The sequence below is a fragment of the Bubalus bubalis genome, chromosome 2, assembly GCF_019923935.1.
Source record: "Bubalus bubalis isolate 160015118507 breed Murrah chromosome 2, NDDB_SH_1, whole genome shotgun sequence".
NCBI classification, from domain to species: domain Eukaryota; kingdom Metazoa; phylum Chordata; class Mammalia; order Artiodactyla; family Bovidae; genus Bubalus; species Bubalus bubalis.
The window spans coordinates 83,014,519-83,027,429 of NC_059158.1; the positions used below are offsets into that span (position 1 = coordinate 83,014,519).

Consider the following 12,911-nt stretch of genomic DNA (forward strand, 5'->3'; position numbering starts at 1 on the left):
CGCTGTCGGTGTTCAAATTGTTACCGTTAATTGTATGGACATGAAGTTTTTCAGTACCAAAAACCTGTAATTCTTTTGATAATTTTAAAAACAATTAATGATCCTAAAGTTCAAAGTTGCAGCAGCTGGGGCTGGTAGATAAGCCAGAAGCATCTAGATAACATTTTCTGCACTATATAAGTCAACATATTATTTTCACTCAAGTCTCCTTAAACATGAGACACAGGCAATCAAGTGCAATTAAACACAACTGTGTATTTAGTATCCCAGATCTTCCTCAGTCTGCATCTACCTAAAATTTTTGATGACGCTTTTAGAAAAATGATGCTCCGGTTTCCCCTGAAACAAGAACACAAAGAATACATTCCTCATATGAAGTTGGCAGGTGGATGGGAACAACTGCACAGATGGTCTGAGAGAATCCACTCTTCAGTTCTAGGAAGCTGCCACTCAGAAAACCGGCAGTTCACTGGGTCCAGGCACCACAGCTAAGACAGGATGGGAACCATCTGCTGATTATTCCTCAGGTGGAAAATTGCCCTGAGATGCTTACCAGTCTTTAGGGAAATCTCAAAATCACAAGCCTTCCCAAGTGCAGTGGGATCTATCCTCTAAAAATGCTTTCCTGGAATTCCAAAAAGTTGTAAAACTCACAAATTCCTTGAGGTGATAACCAAAACTTATTCATCAATCATTACCATTCTGAAAGTATCATGTCATCAAGGAGGAAGGCAGTTTTATCTCTCACCAAATTCTGGCATATTTTAAATACATGTGTTTGCTATAACAAATGCAATTTATATAATATAATATGTTTACCTGATGTGGAGAGGAAAACCTCTTTTCATATGTCAGCCTGCTTCCTTCCAAGGAAAACCGGAAACCTTTTCTTCTTATGCTGTCTTCAGATTCAGATTTGCGGACCCCATCTTCCTTTTCTTCTTCTCCAGACTGTTCTTTCTGTTTCTTCTTCTTCCTTCTGTTTTTCAGCTCTTTTTCACTCTTGGAGCTCAACTTTGATGCTACTGAAGAACTCTCTGAGAAAACCCCGATCCCACCAGCACCGCTGAACTCTCTTGATTCAGCCGAAGCTGCTGCAGCTGCTGCCTAGAAGGGTCCAAGGGAAATGGCAGTTGCATATGAACTTTGAAAAACTCTATCCATGTTACTGCTTCACTTATCTTTGGTATCATGAATATGTGATTTTAAAACATGATTCTCCATTCTAGTATGTATTTTGGAAACAGCTCATGTATTGTCATTGTCGGGCTTCCCAGGTACTGCTAGTGGTAAAATTCCCACCTACCAATGTAAGAGACACACAGGTTCAATCCCTGGGTTGGGAAGATCCCCTGGATGAGGGCATGGCAACCCCCTTCAGCATTCTTGCCTGGAGAATCCTATGGACAGAGGAGCCTGGCAGGCTACAGTCCATCGAGTCGCAAAGAGACATGACTGAAGCGACTTAGCACACACACACATTATCATTAAACCAATTAAAGAATTAAAATTAAGAGAAAAGTGAAAGATGACACATGTGACTTCAAGGAAGATCAAGCCGTGGCTTCACACTACACATTCTAATTATCTAATAAAATGCATAAGACACTCAAATATCATAAAGATTTTTTCTATTATTTAAACAATGTCATAAGAAGCAAATAATTTAAGAACTAAAGGTTTCCTATTTTAACCTGACCTAGCACACTTTCACTTGACAGTGACTTTTAGTGCCAGTATAAATATTTAAATTTAATTCAGTCAAGTATTTTTTTTAATAAACGTTTTTTTCTCTTTGACTTAAAATGATTATTTCACTAAGAAAAGCACAATGAAAACAAATTAGACATTGTATATAAGAAAACCCCCGATGATGGCATCTGAGTGAATTTATAAATTACAACAGTATAATTATTGGAAAGATAAAGTGCTCAATATTGTTGCTGCTATTCCAGTATAATTGTATTTATCTGATCTTTATTACATATTAGGATACTCAGTGTTAAAAGGGAGCTGTACTCTACATTCAATAAAAACGAATATAGGCGATTGGATTAACAACATTAAGGCAAGCACATATAACTAGAGAAATTACTTTGAAACTTCATCGAGTCCAAATTATACGATTTACAGGGTAGTGGGCACAGAATGTAATGATTTAGCGTGTTTATGTACCAGTGTTTTCTTTACTCAATCCACAAACTTGCATTTGAATTCTTCAAATAGAAAATAAATAGGTCTTTGTCTTTTTTTCCAGACTCTATAAAATAATCTTCTCAGTTTGACCCGGGTTTTCTGACCTTTCCCACCTCTAGTGACACTAACGAAGAAGCAACCAGAACTGAATTCTGCTTCTCCAGAAGATTAAGAAAATAGTTCAATTGAAGGCATGTAGGTATAACTACTTTGTGAGCTTGAGTGAATGAAGGGTCACAAGGGAGAAAAAAATGCCAATGAACTCATATAATTTGCCATGTTTGGATGTCATTACTATAGTTAAGTGATCATGTTAGTGGCTCAGTCATGTCTGACTCTGCAACTCCATGCATTGTAGGCTGCCAGGCTCCTCTATCCATGGGATTCTCCAGGCAAGAAGACAGGAGTGGGTAGCCATTCCCTTCTTCAGCATTATCTTCCCAACCCAGGGATCAAATCCACGTCTCTGGCATTGCAGGTGGATTCTTTACAGTCTGAGCCACCAGGGAAGCCCAAGTAATCATCAAAATAAAAGAATAAGTCTCTAATTACCAAATAGGCTCCTGCTGCTGCTGCTGCTAAGTCGCTTCAGTCGTGTCCGACTCTGTGCGACCCCATAGACAGTACCCTACCAGGCTTCCCCGTCCCTGGGATTCTCCAGGCAAGAACACTGGAGTGGGTTGCCATTTCCTTCTCCAATGCATGAAAATGAAAAGTGAAAGTGAAGTCGCTCAGTCGTGTTAGACTCTAGTGACCCCAGGGACTGCAGCCTACCAGGCTCCTCCGTCCGTGGGATTTTCTAGGCAAAAGTACTGGAGTGGGGTGCCATTGCCTTCTCCAAATAGGCTCCCAACTAACACGTATTAAACACATATGGCATGTTTCTAATGTCAGTTATCACTGCTGATTTTGTGTGTTTAAATGTCTCTGATCTTGACAGTATGGTCAGAGGATGGAGATAAACACAAAAGGGCTCGATGCTTGCTACCATACCTGAGCTTCTTCTTGTTGCTTTTTAAGCTGTTCAAGCATCTGCTGAAATTCAGCTTCTTTCTGTTCAGCCTCTTCCAGCGTTGCCTGATTCTGTTCTTCATAGGCCATGGCCACCACAGCCAGGATCAAATTTATTAGATAGAAGGAGCCCAAGAAAATGACCAGCACAAAAAATATCATGTATGTTTTCCCAGCAGCACGTAGTGTCTGTAAAAATGGAAGAGATATTTTATTAAATTTTATACAGAATGTTACAGGCATGTACTCTCAGTAATAAAGTATTTTATAGCAGTTCTCTTATCTCAGGAGTTCATGCTTCCCAGAAGAATCATTTTATCTGTTCTCACCAGCTGATAAAGGTTTTCCCAGAAGTCTTGAGTCATGAGACGAAATAAGGACAGGAAAGCCCAGCTAAAGGTGTCGAAGCTTGTGTAGCCATAGTTGGGGTTTCGACCAGCCTTCACACAGATGTATCCTTCTGGACACTGGCTGTGATTAGGTGAAAAGAAAGAGGGGACATCAGTCACTGAAAGTTGGATGGCTGGCTTTCCTGTTTTTATAGACCCTGATGTCTATTTTATGCAACACAAGAAAAAGCAGATTGTTCTCACTTTACTCAGTGCTGAGTCCAGGACTAAGGGGACTGATTTACATAACAACAGGATCTGCTAAGTCTATTTGTGGATTTCTCTGTGATTTATGATTGCCATTATTATATTTATCATGCCTCCCTATAAGAGCAATCATATTATGATTACTATCTTCTGATATGTATGAAGATGAACAGAAAAATAAGTCTGCAGGGAAAAATTTGATTTTCACTGAAGATACCTAAAGGCAGAAGTGTGTTGAGTGTGGAGGTAGGAAAGAGGGGTAAGAAAAAGATTGGGGGGGGGGGTGCACACCAAGAAGAGTGAATGAGTCTGCAGAGTGAACATTTCACAGTATGACCTTAATGATTAAGCTGACCTGGACTCAACATTGTGCTTGACACTCTGGGCTGTGTGATCTTGGGCAAGTTGCTGGTTTGGAACACCTTGCATGTAAGAAAAGGCTAATAACAGAACCTGCCTCCAAACTTACAATCACTGAATAAGGCATCATATGTAAAACACTTAGTACAGTACAGAGAAGAGTTAAAATCAGTCTGTGTTACTTATCATTAAGATCTGGAGATAAACGCAGCACAATATCATATGAGCCAAATGCAAAGCTTGTTACGGTTGGGGATTCTGCTACAGGTACTAGTTACTAATGTCCCCAATAGCACCTTCCTCAGAAAGAACATCAGCCTTCCATTTATGATTCTAAAATCTCGTAAATACAGAAAGAACTATTTCTCTGAATTTTCCTCCTAGCTTTAGCTCCAGGGAAAATGCTTCTTAAAAACAAGCATTCACCTAATGCCAGTTATGATCATTAAAAGTACTTAGAGAATGCTGTAATAGCTATACATTCATTAATCCATTTAATTCTCACAGCCACCTTATAATTTATTCCCACTTATCCCATGGGGAAATCAGGGCAAGGAAAGGTGACATTATATGGTGAAGTTCGGGTTTGAATTTGTGTAAACTCTCCAGTCTATGCTCTTAACCACTTTGCTAAAATATGTTAAACGTGTACTCACCACAGATCAGATACTGACATTATCTTCAGATATATTTTATGCCATGGAGACCACATTAGTATATATAGAATATCACACTTACAAAAGAACATGGTTATGAATTCTATTAACTTGAGCTTTTTATGTATATGTATTGTTTTTCTTTCTATTTTCCATTGAACTAATTTGGAAGATTAGCTGTGACCTAGTATGGAAAAATAATTGCTGCATGAGTGTGTGAAGGAGGTGAGAATCCACACTTATACCAGCTATTTTGAGTCAGCGTGAAGTGGAATTTATGGAGGGCTTTGAATGAGGAGCAAGTGGGGGTTAGGGTGGGCAGGAAGTGGCAGGTTAAGGCCTATGGAGCAGTGTGGACTGAGGCTCAACACAAAACAGCACTTACCCTGCATCAGAGCTGTTGCCACAAAGCAGAGCATCATTTTGCCCTTCCAAAAAATAAAAGTGACCTATTTAAAAGAACAAAGAATAGAAAGAATCATTTTGAAGAACCTTCAAAACACTTCAGCCACTGTGTCTGGGTAATAAAGCTTGCATTTTTTAAAAGCATAATAAAATTGATAAAATAATAAATATGTATATGAAGTGAAGTGAAGTGAAAGTCACTCGTGTCTGACTCTGAGACCCCATGGACTATACAGTCCATGGAATCCTCCAGGTCAGAATACTGGAGTGGGTAGCCTTTCCCTTCTCCAGGGGATCTTCCCAACCCAGAGATCTAACCCAGGTCTCCTGCATTGCAGGTGGATTCTTTACCAGCTGAGCCACCAGGGAAGCCCAAATATGTATATGGCTAAATGAAAATAATAACGGATACCATACAAATATCACAAACATTTTTGATTAAACAAATATTTAGAAAATCTGTTTAAAAATAAATTTTTGTAAGATGTAACTATTATAGCATTCCTTATCAGTTTTATTGCAAATATAAACTCAAATCACTTAAATAAGTGTTAGTCTCTTAGTCATGTCCAGCTCTTTGCGACCCCATGGACTGTGGCCCGCCAGGCTCCTCTGTCCATGGAATTTTCCAGGCAAGAATACTGGAGTGCTATTCCTTTCTCCAGCGGATCTTTCTAACCCAGTGATCGAACCCAGGTGAGATAATTAAAAAATAGTTGTCAAACTGATATTTTTTACTTGGCACAGAAAGTGAGAGAAAGAAAAGCCTTGTTGCTTCTAAATGCTGCCATGAAATAACATTTTACTCTACAAATACATTTTGTCAAAATGGATTCAGACATGTTTTTCCCGCCACTTTTAACTTAGGTTCTTGTGAAAATTGGGCTTAGCTGTTTGCCCTTTCCATGATGCTATAAATAAGTGTTTTGTTTTGAGTTTTGGCTTGATTATTGTCTTTCAAGATAAACTTGTCCCTTTGGAGATGAAGATTTTCTAAGTATACCTAGTTTTTATTCTTAAGGAATACCTTATACATGACGCTAATAAGTTGCAAAGAATATCTCAGGAAACAGACAAATGCATAAACATACATATTTACATATTCACATACAAAAACACACAGACATAAACACATTTAAACACACACACATATCCCTCACAAATTGGTTTTTTTAGTTTTCAGAAATACTTAGAGTTTATATTCAAAGAATATCTTAATTTATTACATAGGTCAATCTGAGTCACAGTTTTATGAAAAAAATTAGATCATTACCTCATAACATATATCAAAAAATAATTCTAAAGATTTAGAAACAAGTCCATTAATATAAAAATATGAAGAATTTCTATAATGTAGAATATATGAGGCTGTTTTATATGTAGAATATCTAGGTGAAAATTTGTATTATCTCTGAATCCAGAGGCATTTATAAACTTAAATATGGGGGGAAAAACCCCACAAATTTGATGACTTGATTGCCTAAAAATCAAAGTCATTTAGGCATCAAAAACAATGAGAAGAAAAATAAGCTAGAGAATACATTTGCAAAAAAAAAAGACAAAAGGTTAATATACTTGATAAATTATAGAATTCTTACAAATTTCCCAAAATATACTATCATTTCATAGAATAATGAGTAAAAATACTAACAGATAATTCATATTATATAAAATATATTAATTGCTAATGCTACTGATAAACATATTATAAATTCTACCACATTAATAATTAAAAAGAAAATATACTTTTCTGTCTACCATACAGTAACAGTTAATATTAATGGGAATTCAGTAAGGTCGACACTGCTATAGGAGTTATATAGTTTGATCTCTCTAGAGCAGAATTTGAGAGTATGCCTCTCTAGCCATCTTTCATGCAAAGATGGGCACATAAAAGACAGAAATGGTATGGACCTAACAGAAGCAGAAGATATTAGGAAGAGGTGGCAACAATACACAGAAGAACTGTACAAAAAAAAAGATCTTCATGACCAGATAAGCATGATGGTGTGATCACTCACCTAGAGCCAGACATCCTGGAAAGTGAAGTCAAATGGGCCTTAGGAAGCATCACTACAAACAAAGCTAGAGGTGAACTATTTCAAATCCTAAAAGATGATGCTATTAAAGTGCTGCACTCAACATGCCAGCAAATTTGGAAAACTCAGCAGTGGCCACAGGACTGGAAGTGATCAGTTTTCATTTCAATCCCAAAGAAAGGCAATGCCAAAGATTGTTCAAACTACCACACAATCACACACGCTAACAATGTAGTGCTCAAAATTCTCTAAGCCAGGCTTCAACAGTACGTGAATCGTGAACTTCCAGATTTTCAAGCTGGTTTTAGAAAAGGCAAAGGAACCAGAGATCAAATTGCCAACATCCGTTGGATCACTGAAAAATCAAGAGAATACCGGGAAAACATTTACTTCTGCTTTATTGACTATGCCAAAGCCTTTGACTGTGTGGATCACAGCAAACTGGAAAATTTTTAAAGAGATGGGAATACCAGACCACCTGACCTGCTTCCTGAGAAATCTGTATGCAGGTCAGGAAGCAAGAGTTAGAACTGAACATGGATCTACAGACTGGTTGTTGCTGGGAAAGGAGTATGTTAACACTGCATATTGTCACCCTGCTTATTTAACTTAATGCAGAGTACATCATGCAAAATGCCAGGCTGGATGAAGCACAACCTGGAATTAAGACTGCCAGGAGAAATATCAGTAACCTCAGATATGCAGATGACACCACTCTTATGGCAGAAAGAGAAGAACTAAAGATCTTCTTGATGAAAGGGAAAGAGGAGAGTGAAAAAGTTGGCTTTAAAATTCAACATTCAGAAAATGAAGATCATGGCATCCGGTCCCATCACTTCATGGCAACAGATGGGGAAACAATGGAAACAGTGACAGACTTTATTTTGGGGGGCTCCAGAATCACTTCAGATGGTGACTGCAGCCATGAAATTAAAAGACCCTTGCTCCTTGGAAGAAAAGTTATGACCAAACTAGATAGCATATTACAAAGCAGAGACATTACTTTGCCAGCAAAGGTCCATCTAGTCAAACCTATGGCTTTTCCAGTAGTCATTTACGGATGTGAGAGTGGTACTATAAAGAAAGCTGAGCACCAAAGAATTGATGCTTTTGAACTGTGGTGTTGAAGAAGACTCTTGAGAGTCCCTTGGACAGCAAGGAGATCCAATGAGTCCATCCTAAAGAAAATCAGTCCTGAATATTCATTGGAAGGACTGATGCTGAAGCTGAAACTCCAATACTTTGGCCACCTGATGAGAAGAACTGACTCATTGGAAAAGATACTGATGCTGGGAAAGATTGAAGGCATGAGGAGAAGGGGACAACAGAGGATGAGATGGTTGGACGGTATCACCTACTTGATGGACATGAGTTTGAGCAAGCTGCAGGAGCTGGTGATGGACAGGGAAGCCTGGCATGCTGCAGTCTATGTGGTCGCAATGCGTCGGACCCCCACTGAGTGACTGAACTGAACTGAACTAAGCCTTAATATGGTCAAACTCTTTAACATTCCAAAATTCTATTGGTATAAATCTATCTGAAAGAAACAATCAGAAATACATGAAAAATTTATGTGCAAAGATTGTCACTATGCTGCTATTATAATATTAATAAATAGGAAAGCCCATAAACAATTAAATTATTTGTTTTATTTATTCACTTAGCCAGTGAACCTTAATCTCTCCAGTATAAATCTTCATACCAATACTAACTCTTAAAACATTAATATAATGTGGGAAATGATAAACTTTCATATAGTTCTAAAAGTCATGAAAGATACCTCAGACTAAGCATCCCTGTGGAATACTGATAATCAAGAGACCAATGGAAGTTGGCTAGTTAATTGTACACAGAGAGTAAGGAATTTGGACATTCCAATGACAGAGGGGCTGCCTTCAATAAGAAATTATACGGAAGTACGTGTGTGTTTAGTCGCTAAGTCATGTCTGACTCTAGACTCCATGGACTGTAGCCTGCCAGGCTCCTCTGTCCATGGGATTTCCCAGGCAAGAATACTGGTGGGTTGCCATTTTCTTCTCAAGGGGATCTTCCCAACCCAGGGATCAAACACCCACATCTCCTTCATTGGAAGGCAGATTCTTTACCGCCAAACTACCAGGGAAGCCCTATACTGAAGTATATCATTACTATGTTTTAAAGTCCAACTCTAAAATAAAATCAAATAATTCTAATACAATGATTGATACCAAAGAGATAAGCTGGAATGAAAATATTATAAAGGTAGGTTTTGAGTTTATACTTTCTCATTAATAAGTGATGCTGGACTAAGGCTGCTTAACTTAACTTTCTGATGAGTACACAAATTCAGATTTCATCTTGATTTTTCTACTCCCAGATATATCATAAGTGCTCAGTACATATATTGAGTCAAATTCCTCAGTCTTCTTAGCAATCCATTTCAGTAACATACACTGAATACTTAAAATTACTGATTTATTTATTAAGATGACTGAAAACTCTTGATCAATGTCTTTCAAATAAATATTTTTGTTTATACAGCATTATATTGTATTGCTTTCCAGACTCATTGGGGAAAAGAATATGTCTTCAAATGGTAACTTTTATCATGTTGATCAAAAGATAAGGAAAAAGGAATAAGGTATCATTTGATTTCTATATCACATATATTGCATGTATGTGTGCTCAGTCGCCTCAGTCATGCCTGACTCTTTGCAACCCCGTGGACTGTAGCCCACCAGGCTCCTCTGTCCATGGGATTCTCCAGGCAAGAATACTAGAGTAGGTTGCCATGCTCTCCTCCAAGGGATGTTCCCAACCCAGGAATCAAACCCGTATCTCCTGCATTGCAGGCGGATTCTCCACCACTGAGCCAGCCACCAGGGGACTTCCCATCACATATATTAAGTTATCTTAAACTGGTCTAACTTAATTTGTTTCACATCAAAATTGAGACAATTTTCACTATATATACTTTTTTTTTTTAATATTTAAAGGACTAAACAGCTTAATGGTTAAAAGAGTATATCTTACTTTTATCTTCAATATATTCATCCCAATTAAACATGCTCACTGTCCTATTGAAAGTGGTACCGTTCCCATCCAATGAGTTATTAAAGAAGGAAGTGATGTTTAGTTCAAAGGAAGAATTATCTGGGGGCCATTGCAAACATTTGTTTCGCAGGTTGCCCATAAACAGCTGTAATCCTATTAGTGCAAACACGCTCAGGCAGAACACAGTCAGGATCATTACATCTGAGAGCTTCTTCACCGACTGGATTAGGGCCCCCACGATGGTCTTCAGGCCTACAAATAAAATCAAAGGGAGGAATTTAAGTGTACTATTCAACAGCTATGTTATAGAGAAAAACATCAGGAGCTTGTCCTGGAAAATAAAGATGTCATGCAGAATGCCAACAATATTAGTTTAATGTTTGTGACTGAATAACACTTTCATGAAAAGCCCGCTAGCTGGTGAAAATGAATGAAAGCAGAATTTGTATTTTCATTAGAGAACTGTGAATGGAAACAAACCAAAAGTGTATTTCTAAATACTCTTCAGAGCAAAAGAAATGGTTTTGATATTCATGCTTAAACATCAACCTTGTATAAAGACTTTGCTTTTATTTGCAGATGTCTTACTCCCTAACCTCTCACTGGTTTTAGAAAAATCTGTATGAATAATATAGTAAGAAATCTTGAAGTCACTGAATTATGAGGTTATATACTGGTGAATTCTATCAGCTTGAGAATGGGTTAAAAAAGGAAGACATCTGAAAACTGAGTCCCATGCAGCACTCATGCTATCTCTCGCTCTTTTATTTAGTTGAAGTTAACATAATTACCAATTTTAGACCTAACTGGTCAAATTTGCATCAGTTCGAATGCCTCATAGTTTAGCTTCTATGCGGAAAGCTTGATGTTACAGGACGCAAACCATGTAGCCTGTTACTGCAAATGCCTCATGCAAAAACTTGTTAAACTCAAAGGCTGATTTAGAACTGATCATTTTAAAGAAAACAACTAGTAAAAGCAAAGAATCAAATCCATCCAAAACATGGTGTATTGATTCTTGCTTTTTTTATAAACATTTGCAATAAGTGAAAAGCAGCAAGGCTTACGCACAAAAGCTGTGATTGTACCACTAATGCTGCTGAAGTCAGCCTCGGTGTTTAACCTAGCTCTCACCTGGAATGACTGAAATTGTTTTCAAAGCTCGGAGAACTCTGAAGGTTCTCAACGCTGAGACATTGCCCAGGTCCACAAACTCTGTCACATATCTGTAATAGGGAGTTCACACACAAACACAATAACAGAACACAAGAAACAGTTGGAGATATAAGGGGCCTACCACCTTATACCAGTTTCTTCTTACCTGGAATTACAGAAATAGTTTTCAAAGCTCTCAAGACTCTGAAAGTTCGAAGAGCTGAAACATTGCCTAGGTTTACAAATTCTGTTACATACCTGTAGAATTAAATCAGAGTTATTCAGAATTTAGGGAAATCTAAGTTGGTCTTTCAACAAGACCTTTTCAACTTCAATGAGTGTTGCCATCATATTTTCCAATTAAGAGGAAAATGGCATTGTTGCTGATCATAATCTCTATTACTTGGGGAACATTTTATTGCTTTATAGCACTAATTGAAATCAAAGCCATGTAATTTACTATGATAGTCCCTAACTTCTCCAAAGTGCATAATTTGATTGGAAGAAAAAAATATCCTAAATTCACAGGATAACCAAGAAACATGCTTGATCTCTTAAGGGAAGCCACCAAAGAGAAATACAGTATAGGCTTCTACTAATGATTGAGTCTTCCTGGACAGAAAATGTATTAAGGTACTTACGCAAAAGTAATGACTGTGAAATCCAACCAATTCCATGGGTCCCGTAGAAATGTGAAATCTTCTAAACAAAAGCCCCTTGCAAGTATTTTTATAAGTGATTCAAAAGTATAAATTCCTGTAAAGGTGTACCTGAGAGAAAATATCCAAGCCCACATTAAAGATCCTGAAGGTAATTTACATGTAAATATACTAAAGGAGAAAAGCACCAAATAAAAATTAGAGGGTTCTATATAGGTCTATTTTGGTCTTCCCATGATTTAGACCATAGGTAGGGCTTAAGGAAAAAAAAAAAAGAAATATTACATACTGAAAGACATTCTCATTGACTATATATGAGTATTGTATTGCTTACATTAATTAATTTGAAGGTTCAAATAACATGATTCTATACATATTAAATGAAATACACTGGTTTTTGTCTAATTCAAGCAAGTAGTTATTAATACAAAAATAAATGAAGACTTTTTTGTTTAATAAAGTGGGCATCATTACGAGCCATGAAATATAAACTAATAAATCATATAAAAGTGATAGCTATGAGGAAAAGAACACACAAACTATATATAAATTTATCAACAGATACTAGTAATCACTGATGATCTTGAAAAGAGTGTGAGACTCATGAGGAAGATAAAGGGCTATACATATTGGCAGTCAAATCAGTGCAGTAATCTGTAACTGAATGAGCCAGGGCAAGCTTAGTACTACAGAAAATCAGTGGTTGAAATAAACTTGAGTCATTGTGTAACTGGTTTGGAGTAGCCAGTACAATTTGCTGAAGAAACTGATGAGGTGTCAAGATGATAGAAGCACAATTCA

The 12,911-nt window shown here is 37.3% G+C and overlaps 1 protein-coding gene across 4 annotated transcripts in view; it reads right to left on the bottom strand.

The window, feature by feature from the left end:
- SCN2A (sodium voltage-gated channel alpha subunit 2) overlaps positions 1–12,911 on the bottom strand; it is a 139,905-nt gene that overhangs the window by 60,398 nt on the left and 66,596 nt on the right. For 2 of the 4 annotated variants that reach the window (XM_025275753.3, XM_025275757.3), the window contains exons 5-11: positions 12,093–12,221; positions 11,431–11,522; positions 10,276–10,548; positions 5,205–5,268; positions 3,537–3,678; positions 3,190–3,396; positions 820–1,107 (exon numbers count right to left, since the gene is read on the bottom strand). In XM_025275753.3, coding sequence (XP_025131538.1) covers positions 820–1,107; positions 3,190–3,396; positions 3,537–3,678; positions 5,205–5,268; positions 10,276–10,548; positions 11,431–11,522; positions 12,093–12,221 — 1,195 coding nt within the window. Of the gene's footprint in view, positions 1–819; positions 1,108–3,189; positions 3,397–3,536; positions 3,679–5,204; positions 5,269–10,275; positions 10,549–11,430; positions 11,523–11,617; positions 11,710–12,092; positions 12,222–12,911 lie in introns of those variants that run through there. The other 2 variants (XM_044934488.2, XM_044934496.2) reach the window with 2 other exon arrangements.